Below are 21,696 nucleotides of genomic sequence, written 5' to 3' on the forward strand. Positions count from 1 at the left end.
AGGGAGCTAGGACACTGGACCACAAGGGAAATAAAGGTATTTCTAATACTTCCTCTTTACCCAGTCACCCCCTCCTTCCCTCAATTTTCCCCCTCTCACTCAGCCCCCTGTCACTCCTCCATCCATAACTTTGCCCCCTGTCACCCACTCACTACCTCACTCTGACCCCTGTCACCCTCCCCCCCCCCCACTCAGCCACCTGCCACCCTTCCACACTGTCAGCCCCCTCCCCACACACACGGTCACCACTCCCCAAACACACTGTTGCCCCCTTAACCCTGTCACACTCACTTTAAGCCATCCTGATCCTGTCACACTCACCCACTTCAACCAAACCACACTCAACTCCTCTCGTTCTGCCACACTCACCCTATCACATGACCCCCTAATCCGGTCACGCTCACCTTTTCTCTCACGGTCACGCTCACCACTCCTCCTGTCAAACTCCTTCCTCCAACCGTGCTACACTCACTTCCAACCCTGCCACATTCATCTCCCCTTGCCCTATCACACTCACTCCTCCAACAATGCCACATTTACCCCAACCCAGTGATAAACACTTCCCCAACCATGCCACATTCACCCTGTCACATTAACAATTAAATCAGTCACGCTTACCTCCCCTCAGCCTGTAACACTCCACCCTTCATCCATGTAGAACCATAGAGAAAGCAATGTAATCATCTGCAGCTGGCAAGGGTGACCAGAAATAGGGCCCCTTCATTTTTATTTTTTTACTGCTGTTACTAGTAGCATGGCACCTAGAAATCATTATTTTGATTTTGCAAAAGGCATGTTAATACACATTCTCCTTTTCTAGACCTTAAATGAGTACACTCCATCTAACTTCATCCGACTTTTTTAGACCTTAAATTAGTATACTTAATCTGCACAGCCTCATAAAGAGATTAGACCAGTAAATGCCAAATAAAAAGGTACTAAAAGACCACTATAGTCACCCAGACCACTTCAGCTCAATGAAGTGGTCTGGGTGCCAGGTCCCACAGGTTTTAACCCTTCAGCTTTAAACATAGCAGTTTAAGAGAAATTGCAGAGTTAATCCAGCCTTCCCCGACGCTCAATGCGAAAATTGCATTGAGCACGCAGAACGTCCATAGGAAAGCATTGGGAAAAGCTTTCCTATGGGCATTTTTATTGCGCGCGGGGCTCTAGCCGCGCATGCGCATTCGGCTCCACTCGGGAGTGGAAGTTGGAGGCGGAGGAGAGGTCACCAGCGCCGAGGAAGCCCGCCGCTGGATAAAGGTAAGTGGCTGAAGGGGTTTCAACCCCTTCAGCCCAGCAGGAGGGGGTGACCTAAGGATTATATAGTGTCACGGAAACAAATTTGTTTTCCTGACACTATAGTGGTCCTTTAGTGTTGTGGGTTCAGGTCAGTCAATGAACCAGATGCCACACCATTTCCCCTGCCCGTTCAGTTATAGAATGGAATAAGCCAGTCAGTAAAGTCACATTCTGATGCTGTATTAAATTAAAACAGAGTTTACCTGGTCCTAACTCACACCATAAGCAGTGAGTGCACTTCAGAAGAATGATTCTGCTATAATACACTATTTAGCTGCCTGAGGTTACATTATGTATTTAAGTATTTATTTGCTTTACAGTACAGCACAAAAACACTGCCACCAGGTTTGCCATATTTATAATCACTGTAATAATTGCACTACAAGTCACAATCTTGTGTCTGATGTGATCTGTACACTATTAAAACGAGTTCCCTCAAGACTGAAAATTATGCACTTGCAATTAAAGGGACTCTCCAGGCACCCAGACCACTTCTGCCAATTGGAGTGGTCTGGGTGCCAACTCCCACTACTCTTAACCCTGCAAGTGTAATTATTGCAGTTTTTTTTATAAACTGCAATAATTACCTTGCAGGGTTAACTCCACCTCTAGTGGCTGTCTAGTAGACATAGGAAAGCATTGAAAATGCATTTCAATGCTTTCCTATGGGGAAATGAGCGACGCTGGAGGTTCTCACACAGCGTGAGGACGTCCAGCGACGCTCTAGCACAGGTTTCCTGTGCTAGAATCCAGGAAGTGGCTGTCTAGTAGACAGCCACTAGAGGGCACTTCCTGGATTCTAGCACAGGAAACCTGTGCTAGAGCGTCGCTGGACGTCCTCACGCTGTGTGAGAACCTCCAGCGTCGCTCATTTCCCCATAGGAAAGCATTGAAATGCATTTTCAATGCTTTCCTATGGGGAGCGCTAATGTGCATGCGCGGCATTGCCACGCATGCTCATTAGGTCTCCCTGGCCGGTGGGCAGGATCAGTCTCGCCCACCAGCCGACGCAATCAGAGGGAGGAGCGGCACGGAGGAAGAAGCATCGACGAGGGACATCGTTGCTGCCTCTGGTAAGTGACTGAAGGGGTTTTCACCCCTTCAGCAACCGGGGATTGGGGGGTGAGAGGGAGAGGGGACCTGCAGTGCCAGGAAAACAGATTGTTTTCCTGGCACTGGAGTTTCCCTTTAAGTATTTTTGCCTCCTTTTGTTCTAATGTGTAAACACAATTACAATGTTACCTTTCATAGGATATAACATCCATATCCTTCAATGCATTTCTTCCAAACACTTACAATTACTCGTATGTCCCTGGCAATTAAAGTGTCTCTGTCACCAAAATATGCAAAGACTCCTGGTGGTGACATTGCTATTTGTAAAGCAGTGGCCTGGGGGTCTAGCAGAGGCGAGTTATACTAAACCTATGCTGTCCGAGGCAGGTGTTGCCATCTTCAATCTTCAGCTACTGATGCTGCATCTGCCTGGAGCCTGTTTCAGTGCTGTTCTCTTGCACAATGCGAGAGTACAACACTGGTGTCTATGGAGGATCCTGCGATTGAATGGGGGGAAGTGTCGAAACTTGACAGCAGTTCTGCCTTTTGTCACGTTGGAGATTTACCATTAGACAATGTAGCCCCTACTTTGTCTTATAGTGTTTTGACGACATCAGAATTTCAATAAAATTCCAACGGAGTCTTTATCATGAACATTTAAAAAAAAAAAAAAAAAACATGTAATACATTTATCTTTATGAAATGCTCTATTGTTTTGGGTGACAGAGCCACTTTAAAAAAAGTAAACTGTAATTTTTCAATACTACTGAAAATAAAATGGCACATGTAATTTCGCCTCTGCTGTGTATTATTTTTGTAATGAATATTTACAAGTTAATGACAGTGCATCTCTTATCATGCCCTTGCTTTGTAGGGATAGCCACTTTTAGCTCTATTTGCTTGTTAGGACTACTTACCTACTAAGTCGGCCCTGCAGTCGGGGGGTATTGCAGGATGCTTAGACATCGCCCTTAGAGCGCCCAGTGCTCATATTTGCCGCAGACATACAGGTAACGTCAGCGGTTGTTAACGGACGTTTATTTGTCTGACGTACTCGGTACGTCCGCAGTCACTAAGGAGTTAAACCCTATTTTATAACTCTAACATGGTTGTTTACTAAAGTGAGAATTCAAAGTGCATTTCAAATTTAAGGCCAGAGTAGCTGAACTGCAAGCATACCTGACCTGAAATTTTCCATTTTGACCTTAAATTTTTATTTTTTTTAAAATCACTTTGAATTCTCACTAGTGAACAACTCTGCAATAGCTCACATACAGAATTTCTCCCATTTTAGAAAATGTGAAACTACATTTGTAGGTTAAAAAAACTAAACAAAAAACATATACACCTTTTAGTGGTAATGCATTTCTAAAACAAGTGCTTCACAAAAAGAAATGGCTGATAAGCTTGCCACACCACTAGGGTCTTAGGTGATAGTTGTACATTGAGATATTACCATAAAATCTTCTTAAAGCACATTAACTCACCTTCATTCCAAACGTAAAGATGGTGATAACAGCTTTGAAAATTAATGCAAGAGACAACTGCCATAGCGCAGTGTAGACTCCTTTACTAGCGGGACGGTCCGGAAGGATGCCTCCATTCGTGGTATTAACATCATCATTATTGTAATCACAGAGTTTGGACGAGTCCAGCAAGCTACAGTCATTAAAAAGTTCAGATATCAGCTCACTAGAGCTTATTCGAGTATATTCATTGGGAAAAGCCAAAACTGCTGTGATGGCTGTGACAGCTAGGACCTCCAACACTGGGTAGCGACCCAATTTGGTGGTCTTCCGTCTTTTGCACCAGGCAATATTGGCTCGAATGAAGAAAGCACCCCATAATCCACCAAAAATTCCCAGGAGTATGAATGGGATAAGCTCTAGAAGATGCCAAGGTGTGTGAAATTCAACATAGAAGAGCACCAAGCGGCTATTACCAAATGGATTGATGGAGCGCAAAGTAAAAGCTGCTACCAACGCAGCAAAGAATGATCTCCAGAGAGTCTTCATTGGGAAGTAATAACTGACCTAAAGGAAATGGAGCAAATACAGGTTAAGGTAAATTACTGTGCATGGTCTTTTCTTTGAAATCTAATAATAAAAAAAAAAAAAAATACAATCTAAAGTACCGTAATCCTGGTGGTTTAGATGAATTATTAGTAAACATTTGTAAAACTATGAGATTCATTATAGAAGATGACGTCACAGAAGAAAGGTATTGACAATTCTATTACAGGACGAAGACCAGATCCTTCATCCTGATGGTTGTCACCAGCAGTATGCTAATAGAACAGTCACTTGTCTGATGTGCTGTTAGTACAACGGAACTGGAATCGGAGTGTAAATATATTACTAATCCAAAAACAAAAACACATGGTGGTGTCTAAACATTTAGTAAAAAGTAATGGAAAATTAAAATGAAACCATTAAAGAGACTCTGAGTAAGTGAAATATGGAAAATATAAACTAGTACAAATCTGGTGTTTTTAAAAAAGAAAGCAAAAAAAACAATATTGCAGTTTATTTTTTAGTGACAAGGTAAACTATGGGAAAGAAGAGTTACCTCTTCCAAGCTGAAAAGCACTCCTCCAATAGGGGCACCGAAAGCCACTGACACACCAGCAGCAGCTGCAGCAGACAATACCTATGTTTAAAAAAAAAAAAAAAAAAAAAATAGCATCAAGTTTATGTATTTTAAGATGCATGAAACGGTCAAGTTCTATGATCTTTAATTTTCTTACCTCCCTCCTTTTGGCTTCATTCCTACGGTACTTTGTAAAAAGATGGCACAAGATATTGCCACAGCAACAAGCCACATGGATTAAGGGACCTTCCTTGCCCAGGCTAAGGCCAGAAGACACAGCCAGGCCAAGTGTTATAGTCTTTATAATCAGTGTCCATTTACCCAGGTAGCCCCGAATGATAAATCCACTCAAGATAGTCTTGATCTGCAAAAGACGATGATACTTAAACATACAAGACCCAAAAGACAGTCTGATTTAATAAAGACTAACATTTAACTGAAGCAGAATTCATGGTAAATGTTTACCGACAGAAATTCAAGTTACATCTTTTTTTGTGTTTGTATTGGTTGCACAAAGAGCTATTTCCCTTCTCTCTGTCATCCAACATGAGAAAGGTAATACATGAAATAATCATCACTCGTTTCTTCATGGCAGTCTTCATAACGGTAATAAACAGAAGCTGCACAATGTTCAGTCGTCATAATATACTGCATTAGGCCATTATCAGGATATAAATACATACTTAACTAGCATCGTTGACATTTATGTTCGGAAATACATAAGGAGTGGAGTACTGCCTGGTCACATTTTTTAAGGTTTACATAGAACGGTTAAACTGTAAGAATCATATTAAATGTCACCAACTAATAGTCTGGGGGGTGATACAACATGGGAACCAGAAGCTATGCAGCCAACCATTTGATTTGAACATTCTTTTTGACAAACATGTATTATTGCAACTGCTACGAGATATAGAAATATTTTGTTGCTGTGATATTTTACTTATGAAAAAAAAAAAAAAAAAAAAAAAAAAAAAAAAGACAAACCCTTAGGTTAAGAGAGAAGATCATCGATTTCTCATTTAATAATTTAATTTCTGTCACAGAAAGATTACTTACTTCAGGGATCCCTGAACCGCAGGCATATGGAGCAAAGTTACGGACCAACAAAACAGCAAGAAGGGAGAAGAAGAGAGCCCACAAAATGTACAAAATGTAATTCACGATGTAGGGAAAAGCGCCCTGTGTGAAAAAGAAAAGGAATGAAAAGTTGAAGTTGCCAGCCTCCAATTTAAGTGCATCTTTCTGAACCCCCCCCCCCCCCCCATCCCCCCCAACTGTGCCTCGAAAATAGATGCAACTGTAGACCATATATTTATACAGAATAAAATAAAACTGTAGTTAAGCACTGTACAATATATTGTTCAGGGAAATCCATAGATGCTCAAAGTGTTAGTGGTGACCAAAGGCACCAAGCAGAAGCCCTGCAATACAACCACTAGCGGAGGACAATATTCCTGGCACTCAATGAGGTAAATACAAAAATTCAAGCATTTATTTATTTATTTTAAAAAAAAAAAAAGGGCATATTTTATAGCAAAAATTTAGTTGGCCTCATTTTACACCTTTTATCCACATAGATGGACTTTGACAATTTTTCTTCTTCTTTAAAGGGACACTATAGTCTTTTCAGAGAAATTGCAGTGTTTACATTACAGCCTAGGGACACCTCCAGTGGTCACTCCTCAGATGTCCACTAGAGGTGCTTCCTGGGTCTCCACGCAGAACTTTCCCTACTGAAATGCATTGATTCAATGCATCTCCATTAGGGGATACTGTTTGGCAAAGCCAGCATTTGGCTCCCTTTGACGATCTCATCCAATCAAATGCTTTTCCTATGGGTTTAGCATTGGATTGGCAGAGATCATCAATTCTGATGATATCAACCAAGGAGGCGTGCATCGGGAAATGGAAATAAGATACGTTTTCTTACCATTTTAAGGGGGGCAAGGCACCTTAATGGTGGCTTTAACACTTTAGGGTCAGGAATACATGTTAGTGTTTCTGACACAATAGTGTTCCTTTAATATGTATTTAAAAAAAAAAAAAAATCCAAATTTTTTTGCCAAGTAGATTGACTAATGAATGCATGTATTCTGAATAGAGTATCAGGAATATATTTTCAGGCATGCAATTCAGTTTTCAATTATTTATTTTGGGAATAAACCCAATGCATTCTACAGTTACACTACTTTATTACTTACATTACCTTAGCATTTAAAATCCTTCTGGAAATTGTTCTTAAAATACCATTCTTGATTCTGAATAGCACACCCTACCTCACTTTGGTTGAGTAAGAGTTGAGACCAGCTCCTCCACTTTGGGCAGTCATTTGGGTTTTCAAAGGTCACATTTTCTGATTTCCAGCAGCACTGCTCTTGGGTTAACCAGAACTCATCTACACAAATACCCTCCTTAAGGTCTGTCATCCAATGAGAGGAGATGTCTATTAAGCCTGCTAAAGAGCCTACAAACAGAAGGGGCGAAAGAGCATAACAAATATGCATAAATATTTTTTACTGAGAAGGGTTTTTTTTTCTTCTTCTTAAAATCCATAAACTTCCTGAGGTACTAACAGTATACATATATAACACTAAATGAATCTTGTTTGAAATGGGAACCATCAGTTCGCAGGGATTTTAATAAGGTGTTAATCTCTATAATTAACAAATCTGTGAAAAGGTTGGCTCCTTGTTAATCACTGTTATGCATTACAGAGAAAAGGACAACAGGAGTACTGTTTTTATGTCTCCTCATCCAATGTATTGTGTGCCCTGACTATACCTAGATTAAACTGGATAGTTACATCAAGCATTGGATCTTTATGGATATTTAAAATAAAAAAAATCGGTTAGTCTTCATTTTATTTAATTGTGTAATTTCCAGAGAAGTGACAATTTCCCTTCAGAGACAGTAAATGGATTGATCACACTTTCAGGATTTATAAACATGCAGTTTTTTTGCTACTAAACATTAAATGTAGGCTAACACAATGTGAATATGCTAAAACCAATGTAAATGTTTAATAAAAACACGTTTAAATATTGAAACAGTTCTTGTTGTACACAGAAAAGAGAAAGAGTAAAAAGGGGGCCTCGCAGGACCCAATGTAACATATGAATCACTGACCATAAAGATGACATACAGATTTTACTGAACCACAGTATTATCCATGCCAAAATCAGGTCGGTGTCAGGGTGGTAGGGAGCCACATGCGTTGTTACATAGGCTAATATAGCTTTATGTAATAATCATAACTGAGATTAGACAATACTGTATTCCCCGTGTCAGGTGAGGGAGAGCGCCTAGGCACACTAGGCAGCATCCACATCATGCACGTAGGCAGCCTGGTACAATTTAAAAATAAGTCAGCTCAAGGTATCCATGCTTAATACAGTCTCAGCGAACCTGAAGGTGTAGGTGAGTGATTGGAACATCCAAGCTACAATGAGCGGATTAGTATAATAGCATACCGGAGACTAATGTTGATCATTTAGAAATATGAGCGTAAGAGTAAGTAATAGTTACGAATCGTACTGTCAAGCTCATTAGCTTACAACAGAACCATGTCTTCATCATGAAGTACCTCTACCCCGTTCAGAAGTATGTTAAGCTAGTTGTTGCCAGCTGAAACCGTGTCTCCCAATCCACTCAGCACCAATGTCACTACACCTCCACTCACGTCCCCCTTGACCAAGATCTGTCTCGTAACCTAGAGTGAAGTGTCAGTGAGGTTGCAGTCACCCTTACAGTGGGATCTCATCATAAAAAGTATGAAGACAAAAGGAGAGTGTGTTGAGGAACATAGAAGACAGAGAGGTAGCGCGATCTCCAGGACCCCTACTGTATCCCCCCAATCTGTGCATGTCTCCTTGCAACAAATTCTATCCAATATTGTCACATTTTAGTATGCCTTGCATCACATCCAGTTAGGGATGCTTGAATTGCTTTGGCGGACAGGATATCTTCAACCCTATCAAACCATTGCTCTTTTGTGAGGGTATGGGTCTGTTTCCAGAGGGCAGACACTAGTGCTTTGGCAGTATTAAGAAGGGGTCTTAAAAAAAAGTTTGTTTGTTTTTTATTCTATTTTTTTTAGATCAGTGAGGGCGTGGCATGCAGAAGCACTTGTTCTATTGTTAACGAACGCATTTCGCTCAGAATGTCAGTTATTTAGGCTTTGACCATGTCCCAGAACAAAATTATAGGAGGGCAGTCCTATTAAATATTTCTTATCATTCCATCACTATCTTCGGATCTCCAGCATGTTGCTGGAACGCCTGGGAATATTTTGTGTAGTAGCTCTGGAGTTTTGTACCATAGCAAATAAGCTTATAAGTTACCTCTTAATAGTGCGTGATAATCGAGGATTTGTGCTGAATGATCATTATTTTGTCCCATTAGAGTCCAGTGAACATCGTGCCCGTAATGGTTTTTACATTGTCTTTTAAAGGTTTGTTTGTTCTCCAGTCCTCCAACTAGCAAATGAGAAATCTAGCTCCATCTAGATCAGATTCTCTTTTGCATAACCCTTCGAACCAAGTTAGATCCCTATGCAAAGAAGCAGTGAACTGTAGAAGTGCTGCAGAGACGAGTAGCGAAAAAGTTTGTATAGGTGTTGGAAGAGACTCTTCATTGCGGTGGAAGTCAAAAACCTTAGAATCGCGACATATCCCGTTCTACCCAGGAATTTTCATGCTCATTGTAGCAGACCACCACTTAAACGTTTGTTAGAAAGGGTATTGAAGGACTGTCATGGTAAACAGACAAATTCAAGTAGCAATGGCGCTAATAAGCAGACCAAATAAACATTTAAATGAAGATGCACCTCACACAGTGTATAAACCCAAAAGAACACTCAGTACAATATTAAAAACAAATAAGGTGAGCTATGTCTTCAAGACGTGTACTTAGTAAAATATATAAAATCTTTGTATAAATATTATTTTCTAAAGTGCCTATATCTTGAAGTGCAAAAATAAATGTGCACCAGTGCAATAAATAGATAACAATAAAGTGCTTCAATTCTTGTGCAAAACAGTAGTGTAACATGCCACATTTTACTTACACACAATTTACATTGGTATAAGTAGACTCCACATAAAAGGTACACATGTAAAAAAGGACAACAACCTCATAGGGCAATAATGCCCAGTAAATTTAAAAAAGGTATTAAAAACTTCAGAAGTGAACACTCACAAGTGTAGTGCAGACACTCTCGAAGCTCCCGAAAGTTGACCGGCAAAAGCAATAAATGATCTGGAACCATTATGGGCTAGGACCACGTGTGCGGCCAGTCAGAACTTCCCCCCGGGGGCGTTTCCCCTACACTGCAGGAAGTTAGGCAGGTGTCCCAAAGCAAAATGGGTACAGGAGAAAGCAGAGTCCATCAACTCTCAGGCTTACCCCAGAGCAGAAATCCCAGGCTTTACCACTGTGAATAACCCAGATTGTGGGTCTGGACGCAGCAACAGAGGAAATGAGCAACACCGCGATCACTCCTCAGAATGTGATGGGCTGGGACACCATCCAGCTGGCACGCGGCGACCTTGCTTACATCATCACAGTGAGCGGCATCATCTGGTCCCTGTCTCCAGACTGGCAGTGTGACGCTGCACACTCCAGAGCAGCTTCCTTTTATGTGTGCTGCACTCGATCATGTGACCCGGCACACAGCGATGACCTCAGAGACCACAAGTGAGAGAAGAAACTCCTCCCACGTGTTGTGGTTAACACTAATTCTAAGTTAGCCAATCAGACACACCCTGTCAGTATGCAAGCTAGCCTCTCCCTTGCCTCAGTGCCCTGTTGTGGCCTTTGGTTTACCATTGAGCGTTGCACTTATTTGGATTTCCTGGTTACGGATATTTGGCTTTGTCTCTCGTTATGCCGTCTCTCTATATCCCTTGACCTCGGCTAGTGTTTTGACTATCCTTTTTGCATAACCCGACCATTCTAGGGATCGGTATTGCAATTTTCTCTACTGTCCTGTCTGCCAGTTAGGGTTCCCTAGTGAACGTTACAGATTGGGCTTTTCTCATGATCAGGTCCTTCACAGGGCATGAATGCAGGCAACAGATAAGGTCCGTGGGTGCCTTTGTTGTAGTGCACAATGTGTTCGCTCAAACCGAATAGGTCCAGGTGGATTATGAGAAAGAGGGAAGTCAGTTGGGTCTCCACATCCTCTCCCTTCTGAGGCTTGGGCACCCTGCACACCAGTATTTTGCATCGGTGGCCACGGTTGTCCAGGTCCTCTGTTCTTTCCTCGGGGGAATGGGAATTTTGCTCCAGGGTAAAAATTCAGGTTTCTTGGGCCACAACCTCGGCTTTAAAGCCTGTGACCTCCATTGTGATCTTCTTGTATAAGGTGAGAGGCAGCTGCTGTAGGTCGTGCTGGTTGCCCATAGACATTGCCATCCGTTTTACATCAGCTCCAATATCAGTCAGGGTGGTGTACTCTGACCCAGAGTAAGTGGATGCCGGAGAGGTAGGCGCCAACTAAGACGTGTGGGACTCATGAAACGGTTCCACAGGTACTTGGACAAATTCAGCCAACAGGCCCGTCTGTAACAGTGGCATAGTACTCCTGGAAATTTGTGGAGATTCCAAACGCTTTTTGCGACCCATTGGGCTTCAATTAATGCGCTGACTCGCTTGTTTTAGCAAGTGTGTGGTGCGGAGCTCTGCGTTCAGGCAGCCATTTCAGTCGGAGCCTAAGCCATGCCCCCCTACACTTTTACTATTAACAAGAGTAAGTATAGTTGGACTCATCTCCAATAATTTTTTTGTTATTTTTTTTTAAGTGTTTCTCAAAAGAACACACACACACACACACACATATATCTCTCTATCTGCTGTCCTGATGAAAGTCCCGAACTGGGACTGAAACGTTGATGTAATTTTTGGCATCCTTCCTTTTACATGTAATCAATAAAAGCTATATTTTATAAAGACGAGTGTGGACCATCAGCTTTTTTTTTTTTTTTTTTTTTTTTAAAACAAGTTTATATAGCGAACCCTATTCAACCAAAATGATTTAAGGTCTGTAAATGGAACTTTGAACGTTATTCAGTACTGCTCTATGAACCAACTCTAAATATGAAGTGTGAGATGTGGAGTCTGGTTAATAAATGAAATTCCAACAGATTTTTAAAAATAGTTCCCCCAATTATTGCAGTTTATTGTAATACCTTACCTGCAAAAAGGCCAATAAGTAGCATAAGCAACCATCCAGAGAAGGCATCACTGACACTATGCAAAAGTGCCCAGGTGGACTCTTTACTCTTACTCAAGATCTTGGGAAGAAAAATCACATAGCATATTAACCACAGGGAAACTGTAACAGCAAATTCTAGTGTGATAAGAAAGGATTTCTAGAAAGCATCAGCATACAAGAGCTAGTGAAAAAGCTGTGAAATACCATAACTCAAAAATAATAATATTACAAATGTATAATTATTGACAATTACATTTGCTTTACAGGGTGCAAATGACTCACTTGTTTGCCAATCAATGTTTTGGGTGGTAATCATGAAATACAAGTAAGCCACAATGCGCTGAGATAGGGACAAGATGCAATAGACAATCTGGCCACTCATTTTTATTTTCAAGGTAAAGGGTCAACAAATATGCACTGATGCAATATGACCCTTGATAAAGGCTCAGAGAAGAGCCGAAACATTGTCTCCACTTTCTTGTTCCAAATTCTTTTTTTTTTGCTTTTTAGAAGACAGCTCAGCTGTGCCTGGATAGTTAGTTATCTTTTCTTCCATTTGAGGTCTCCCTTTCTGGAGCACCCAGCATGAAGTATTCCTCTTTTTGTAGTGTGAGCATTATGCTCTTGTTTTATTGCAAACAACAAAATATACACTGACAGAAGGGTTTACAAAATGGAGAGGTAAGACAAAGGAGTTACTGGTAAAGCACCCCCCCCCTCCCCCCCCCAAAAAAATAATAATATTTTGGAGCATTTCATAAAGAGACCATTTTTACGAAATGCTCTTAAAGACAGTGTTTTAAGAATTTTCACAGAAATTCCAACCAAGTCAAAAGGGACTATTTTGTCTTATGCAGAGCTACCTCTTGTCAAGCCCTCAGTCGTTACTAGGGATTGCTCATAGCAAAAAGGCTCTTTCTACGTAGGATCAAACGGTCTTGCGGATCATCCATAGATATCAGTGTTGTACTCTCACGCATGTGTGAGAGAGGACTGCGCTGTGGTAAGCTTCTGGCAGTTGAAGTGCTAGGTGCTTAAGAGGATCTCAAGGACAAAGATAGCGGTGCTATGAGACATAAGTTCAGATAAATAAAAACTACATTCCTCTGCCCCTCATGACCATCCGAATACAATACGCAGAGACCCTAGAAGGTGACATTGCCGCTTTAACATACAGAATACTGCATAAGAATTATTTTTGCAGTACAAGATAAATTACAGTTTGTTATTCAGAGAGGATTTATTTAATGTTAACAAATAGTTTTTCCTCCACAAGTCCAACCTTTAAGCTACAGTGCTTTTCCATTTTTGCTCCATTAGATGTATGGCATGTCATTATTTATAGAAGCACTACAAGGTTCAGTGTAGTCATCATAGTGCAATGTACGCTACATGTAATGGTCTGGGCGGGGGGGCCAAAAATAACCTTTCTGCAGCAGATTTCCCCCTTTTTAAATTATCACATTTTCAATGTCTATTCTGCGTTTAGACGCAGGGGTAGACAACCTTCTATATGTTTTGGACTACATCTCCCATAATGCTCTTACAGGCATAATGCTAGCAAAGCATCGAGGGAGATATAGCCCAAACCTTTCTGCAGCAGATTTCCCCCTTTTTAAATTATCACATTTTCAATGTCTATTCTGCGTTTAGACGCAGGGGTAGACAACCTTCTATATGTTTTGGACTACATCTCCCATAATGCTCTTACAGGCATAATGCTAGCAAAGCATCGAGGGAGATATAGCCCAAACCTTTCTGCAGCAGATTTCCCCCTTTTTAAATTATCACATTTTCAATGTCTATTCTGCGTTTAGACGCAGGGGTAGACAACCTTCTATATGTTTTGGACTACATCTCCCATAATGCTCTTACAGGCATAATGCTAGCAAAGCATCAAGGGAGATATAGCCCAAAACATCTGGAGTGCCGATGGTTGCCAACCCCTGCTTTTTAGAGAGTAGCTTTGTGCTTCTAGAAGTTGTAGTTCAGTCATCAACTTTCTACACACAGGTGAGAACTAGTAACTTTTGGAAATGAAATCCTTTTTTCTTCTTACTAATTCAATGGACTGTCCAACCCCATTTTATAAAGTACAAAAATGTAGCTTATTAACCCATATAATTCTGTGCTGGCAATTCTGGCCTACACTTTCCATCTACCATCTCACTTTCTGGTACTGTAACAGGTGAGCCAGTGCACCTCCAGTTATGTTTAACCAGTATAACAATTCTGGTAACAAGCTGCAGCCCACAACAACAATTTCATATATTTGGATAAAAAGTAACTTTAAAAAAAATAAAAATATCAGTATAGAAATAATATCAATATATTAAAATGATTTACTATTTTGAAAAATATTTTAAGTTAGTAAGAAGTTATTATGTCACAAATAAGGATACATCTGTTTATACAAATACATACGTACTGAAGGTATAAATCTTGTCTCACCTCTCTGTGCCGATCTCGGTCACGTGACTTTTCTCTCACCCAGTCGATTGTATTAAAATCCTCATATGTTCCCACCCCTGGTACATCAAGAAAATCCATCACATTATATGACCCATGTATTCCATTTCCATTATATGTAGCAAACTCTGTAGAAAGAGAAAAAAAAAAAAAAATAACTCTGTTACAAGGTTTTATCTGCCAATTACTAGTAGAAAATATTAAAAGTCCTTTCCACTGATATAAATGACAATGTGATAAATGTTCACAATGTCAGACAAAGGTTGCTTGTGTTACTAAGGGAAAAGGTTATGGCTCAGCCTATAAATGAATGAGCCTTCAGCGGAATAAGAACATTTGCATTCAACAATCCAATATTAACAAGTTTATGGTTAGGAGAATCAAATACTAAAACACAGATGCAACCTTAACACTTTATCCATGGCACCCAGACCACTTCATCTCAAGGACGACCATCGCCGTAGAAAGTCATGCCGTCTTGATAACATTGCGGGACGCAGAGAGAGGTACGCAGCACTGAACGAGTCTCAGCTGGGTACCTGAATATAACTAGGGAAAGAGGCACAGTTTTGTATTCCTAACTCTACAGTGTTCCTTTAAAGCATCTGGAGTACTATCCAAAACATAAAAGCAGGGTTCTTTACATGTTAATACAGTATTGTGAATATTCATAAAAAGTATTGGTGTTCAATTTATTTTTATTTAAAATTCTTTCTTTAATGACAAGCAGATTAAATGTATATATTGTCAGTAATACAATATGTGCTTGCCAAAAGAAAGGTTTACAATAATAAAAACTTTCAGAACAAAGAATGCCATGTTACAAGAAGCTTATATCAAACATACAGCATAGCTAATACAATAAGAGTTATATCTATAGGTGGGAGATAGAGTGCCATAGTGTCTCGCTTTAATGAGAAAAAGTGGTTAGCTAGATGAACAGATTTGTAGTCCGGAGGAAAGTTGTATACACTGTGATGGGTACTTGGTATGTTTGACATATGAGTAGGAAAAACAGTGATTGGCATATCGACATGATTAAAGGACAACAACTACAAAAAACAAAACTGCAAAACAACCCTATGACACCGGAAGACAACAGAATTCCATGCCCTCCATTTTGTTGATCAGAGTAGTGTGAGGAAGTACGACAACTTATTACGTATCTTATTGCTCGTATAGGTCCCATACTTTTTCAAAGGGCTTAGTAGAATTTCAAACCTGTAAAGGTTAATTTACCCATGAGGTAATTGTACCTGATCTTTGTTACAACCATTGTGAGTAGAGACAATTCCGGGGTCACCCACCTCTGAGCGAGAGCTCTACGGGCAGTTAGATTAGTTTCTTTTTTTTTTTTTATATATATTTTATTTAATTGAGATAGTTTCAACTTAAACAAAACACATTTAGTCTGTGAGCAGTGCGAAACACGCAGGTTTCAGTCATTCAAAGTCTCGTTTGGTGATTTGAGATATGCAGATCTCCAAAGAAGTAGTAGTAGATGAGACTCGCAGGTCTCTAGACTTAGTAGGTTTCAGATTTATAATACTTACAGAGCTTGTTGCATGGTAATTGCAGTTTGTCGATTGCGTTAACTATGGTCAGGTGATATGTAGTTGCTCGCTCTGCTCTATGCTTAGTTTTTTATTGTAGTTTCCAAGGTTATCTAGAGGTGTTGTAACCCTTAGTAGCCCTCACCTCGTCTATATGTTTCATTACCTCATTTCAGGTTGTTGGTTGTTTAGATTAGTTTCTGTTCATGTTTGGGTAGGCCCTCGGTGGGTTTAGAGAGGAGACAAGCCCAAAGATTAACATCTAACCATCTTTATAGGATCTTGGATCCCAGGTCCACCACCCTGTTTGAGAAGTCTCAGACTCTAGGGAGAAGTCCAGCACATGTGAATATAACTGCCTCTATCACCACACAGGTTCCAGAAAGTGTTAGTGGTGCTCAATCTCATGTGATATTGTTTCACTGGGGTGTACTATCTAAATAATGCTTTAAAATGATTTCTCTTGAAGAGTTACACAAATGGAGAATTTTGCAATTTCCTCTCAATCTGTGCCCTCGAGCACATCACCCAGGTCGTTCTCCCACTGGTCAGTGTATCTCAAACTCACCAGACTCTGTGCTAAGGTTATGGTTGAGAGTGAGAACAAGCCAGCTGGAGGTTTCTATTCAAAGCATGTTTTCTCAAAAAAGGTCATAGCTGCTGCACGAACCCCTTGTCCCCTTGAAGGTAGTGAAAGTAGTCCCTTGTTTGAAGTTAGTCACTTACAATAGGTTGAAAGAAAGTGCCCATGTCATTATCCACATATTGGTGAATGTGTCTTTGGAGATCTGTGTACTCGGTACCCCTAAAGTCTCTGGCTCTCATCCTGGGTGGAAAAGCACTGTTTTAGAGTATTAGAGAGGCTAATCTATTGAGTGAATAATTTGATGCGGTCATATTCTGATGGAGTTATGGATTGCTGGACATTTAGTCCTTATGAAAGCCCTGTTTTCTTTGGGGACCCATATGAAAAAATTCTGAAAGGTCTGCTCTCACGAGAAGGGACTCAATATCTTCCCAGCCTCTTTAATCGGAGGTAGAATGCAAGTGGACAATTTGAACCAACTGCGCTGCAAGGTATTAAAAGTATAAATTATGTAGACCTAACCTCCCCTGTTTTTAGACCTGTATAGCAGATTATGTGCAAATCTGGGGCACCTCCACTGCCAAATGATTGTGTCTATGGCTAGATGTAAGCCCGCCAGATCACCCGGGTAACTTTGGCTGGTAGAGTTTTAAATAGGAGTCTGGACAGAATGTTCATTTTTACCGAGTGAAATCTACCCAAACAGGAGATAGGTCTATCCATCCAATGTTCCAAGACCTGATTAAGGAAAGGAACAGCTGAGGGAAGTTGCACTTACATTGTTTGATATGATCAGCCGTAAGCTGTATTCCTAGATATGCAAGTGTCTTGGTACAAATTTGTAGATGAGACTTGCTTTGGATCAGTGCTATGTCCGGGGGCATGGCCTTATATTTTGTTTGATTGACTTTATAACCCAAAAGGTTGCCATAGTGATCCAACAATTTAGTCAGTTGTTCTAAGGAGCGTAGTAGGTCAGAGAGAGTACATCACCTTGAACGGACGTTAAGCTATAGTCACCCCTTGTATGTGTGGATGAGGTCTGATGGCATGTTGGAATTGTCACGCTCAGGATGCATAATTTATTGTTGCACTATAGAATATTGCTGTTTAATGTAATTTGTGTACTGCATATATGAATTGGCCACTTGGTAGTGGAGGTAGGGCCAATGTGATTATAGAGGACAGATTTCAGAAAGTTATATTTTAAAGTTTAAAAAGAATGTGATGGGGGGGCGGCGCCTGACTTCCGGTGTGAATGGCGGTGTCTTGCTAGAGCTCCGCGCAATCTGGTCCGATAAAAGCTAATATCAGCCACAATTGACTGTCAAATCTACCCCGAAAACCGTGCCACAATACCTACAACCAGAGGTACACCCGAAACTATGGGCGGCGGAAGAAAATCCAAGCAGGTGTCGGCCGTGGCCCCGATCTTCAAAACCCGCAGGCCAGAGGAAGATCTAAAGGCCGGGGATCAAAAGGAGTATGACTCCGACTCGACGGCTAGCGACATCAGCCACCACCACAACACCAATCCCATCACGAGGGAAGACCTTAAAGGCCTACTTCATGATATAAAAACAAATATGGCCACGGAATTTACTAAACATTTAGCACCCATACGAGCAGGCCTTACCGACCTCGTGCAACGCACTGGCGCCCTTGAAGACAAAATGGCCGCCACCACAACCAGGGCAGACCTGCAGGAACAGGCCATAAATGATCTCAAAGACCAGATGAGACACCTCGAAGACGCCCAGGAAGACCTTAACAACAGGTCGCGCTGAAATAATATAAGAATAAGGGGCATACCTGAAGCGGTTGATATGGAGTCCCTAGCATCCACCATCAGGGAGACGTTCTGCAGCCTGCTCCCAGAAGCACCCCCAGCTGAGCTTCTTCTGGATCGCGCCCACAGGGCCTTAAGAGCCCCTACTCCTGGCATGACCCGGCCGCGAGATGTTATCGTAAGGCTTCATTATTTTCACATCAAGGAGGCAATAATGAGAGCCGGCAGGGATACTCCCCTCCAAATAGAAGGCCACCCGGTAATGTTTTTTCAGGACCTGGCCCCCAGCACTCTCCGAAAACGAAGAGAACTAAGGCCGCTCACTATGGAACTATCTCGACAACGGATCCGGTACGCTTGGGGGCATCCCTTTAAACTCACAGTACGCAGAAACAACCAAACATTCACATTACACGACGTTGCGGATGCGACCAACTTTGCAGAGCGGCTAGGCCTCCCCCTCCCTGGGACCAACAGCGGTGAGGGATCCAACATAGCCCAGACACCACCAACCCGAAGAGAAGGGTCCTCAACCCACCGTCATCGACCACCCTCTGCAGATCTGATCCCCGACATCCAGGGCTAAACCCCGCTGACGAACGAGAAACTCCCAAGAGCAAGACTCACGCGACACCATGACACAGAACACCTCTGCTCCCATACCCAGAGACTTCCACGTTTGAACCACCGAGGCTCTTCCAGTGGCGATGCACTCACAGTTCCTGACACCGCCACCATCAGCATGGCAGAAGAGAAACGCTCCTGCATAATGGACACTTGAGTATTCCCTTAATATTGCAATTTATTCGCACAATTTTGGTATAGTCGCCACCACACACTCAACTTACATATAGAACCGTGACAATTTAGCCACATAGGCCCAATCCACTTCGCAACCGACTTCTTTGCACTACCACCGAAGCGGTACACCCGTGACCCCAAAGGGAAACTTGGTGCAGGCAGAACAAAAAAAAAAGGGGGGGGAATAAAAAAAAAAAAAAAAGAAAGAAAGAAAATGACAGTAACATCGTCATGGTATATTCTACTCTACTATTACTTAAGACCAACACCCACTAAGCCCATATACTTATGAACCAACACAAACTAGGACGTAGCTCAGATTTACCTTAGGATCAGTCTCCAATAGCGCAGACATATACTGACATCCCGTATGCAAACATGCTAATTTAGAATGCCCGAGGAGTCTAAAAATATCACTGGATGCACAAACTAAGCAAAATACTAAACATCTGAGCTCCCCCTTCTCATATTAGTTGTTATACAATGTGAACAATTGCATCTCTGACCCCCCTTAATATATTATTTAACTCTGCTGCACGCAAGAGAAAAGAATAATACTGCCAATACTGATCTCATTAGGGTAAGGGACACGCACAAAACCTGAGCAAAACATATAAGGTTCTTCAAGGTAATACTGCAAATACCATAGAACCAATAGGCCATTGCCATGAATACAAGGAACACCATAGAATTAATGGTATATTGTTATTTAGCGACATAACGCATACCAGCTCTAAGCCCCCCGTAACATACATCCCATAGAAATTATCACTTACTAAGATAGAAAAGTGCAGGGACATTGCAAATGATGTGGGAGGGGGGAGAAGGGGAAAATGTGGGAGCAATGGGAATGTAACAGTAATAGAAATGCAAACAGATTGTTTTGTAAATGTTGTGACCTTAACCATACTCCTGATACTCGGGAATGTGTAGGCGTTTCTTGTCTATCATGTGCAGGAATTCAACCACTTGACAAGCAGCCACACACAGGCACCTTAGACACCCCTGGTGATTAGGACGCTAGATGACAACCGCGCTGAAATGATCCACATCCCTCAGCTGACGACTGACTCTGGGTATCGCACATAATCCCACCACACGCCCACTGGCACAACACGAGAACAGCCTCTCCCCGTCCCCCCTACCTCACGGGGGAGCGGCGGGGGGGTAGGGGAGATGCCACAGAAACTGATTCTTGGCACACGCAACAGCGACCTAACAGTTAATTACAACGACTAGACTAAAGGACCAGAGTGCGACTCTGGCTACCCGCCACTACAGACTACCACACTACCTACTCTCAATCCCACCCCTATAGGAGCGGTCAGGCGAACCACTCCAATACCTACTGGCAACGAGTAAGACCAGTAGTTAGGCCCTTTGGGTCCTCATAGTTTGAACCCCACCCCCTTCCTTTGTCCCTTACTCTCTTTCCGTACCCTCACCCCCTCTACTCCGTACCCTCCCTCCTCTCCCATACACCGAGGCACGGGACCCCGGCCCGCTCACCAGCTTGCCCACAAGCCTACTTATTGCCGGCCAACGATCTGCACGTAAAGGCCTACTCAATGTCTCAGCAGCTGCAATGCCCCTATCTCGAAAATGTGTCTCCCTCAATACCAGGGGCCTCAACACACCCACTAGGAGGCATGGCTTACTACGATGGGCACACAGACAACACGTAGATATACTACTTCTACAGGAAACGCACTTTACAACCAAGAGATCATTCCCCCTTACTAACCGATACTACAATCAGAGCTACATGGCACACTCCCCAGATACAAAAACGAAAGGGGTAGTGATTCTACTTAAATCCACATGCCCTCTAACGGATATCAGGTGCACCACGGACCCACTGGGCAGATACGTTTCAATAGAGGGTAAAATAGGCGCAACTCCCTATGCCATAAGCTCAGTATATGCTCCATCCGTACCAAACAGCACGTTCTGGCATCACTACGCCTCGCACATACAAGCCTACGCAGGCAAACGTTTGATAATAGGCGGAGACTGTAACGCTACACATATTCCAGCTATAGACAGGTCAAACCGCGAAGCGAACACCCCGCAACCATCCAGAAACGACACGTACTTCGCGCAATTCCTGGCCACGCAAACATTAGTAGATATATGGAGGGCACAACATCCGTCTACCCGCGATTATACTTTCTATTCAAACCCACACACCTCATACTCGCACATAGACCACTTTCTCATTTCCCCGAACTTGGCAACACAGATAACCCACACATCCATAGGCACTATCTCATGGTCGGACCATGCCGATATAACTCTCACCATCCGCATTCCAGAACTAAAACGTCCATGGTCATGG

General features: G+C 42.0%; 1 protein-coding gene across 3 annotated transcripts in view; it reads right to left on the reverse strand.

Annotated features, from left to right (window-relative positions):
• LOC134572891 (H(+)/Cl(-) exchange transporter 5) overlaps positions 1–21,696 on the reverse strand; it is a 100,580-nt gene that overhangs the window by 4,699 nt on the left and 74,185 nt on the right. For all 3 annotated transcript variants that reach the window (XM_063432182.1, XM_063432183.1, XM_063432184.1), the window contains 7 exons: positions 14,612–14,757; positions 12,140–12,239; positions 7,224–7,411; positions 6,004–6,126; positions 5,102–5,308; positions 4,924–5,004; positions 3,843–4,388 (listed from right to left, as the gene is read on the reverse strand). In XM_063432182.1, coding sequence (XP_063288252.1) covers positions 3,843–4,388; positions 4,924–5,004; positions 5,102–5,308; positions 6,004–6,126; positions 7,224–7,411; positions 12,140–12,239; positions 14,612–14,757 — 1,391 coding nt within the window. The remainder of the gene's footprint in view (positions 1–3,842; positions 4,389–4,923; positions 5,005–5,101; positions 5,309–6,003; positions 6,127–7,223; positions 7,412–12,139; positions 12,240–14,611; positions 14,758–21,696) is intronic.

This window comes from Pelobates fuscus, chromosome 9 (assembly GCF_036172605.1).
Source record: "Pelobates fuscus isolate aPelFus1 chromosome 9, aPelFus1.pri, whole genome shotgun sequence".
In the NCBI taxonomy this organism is placed as follows: domain Eukaryota; kingdom Metazoa; phylum Chordata; class Amphibia; order Anura; family Pelobatidae; genus Pelobates; species Pelobates fuscus.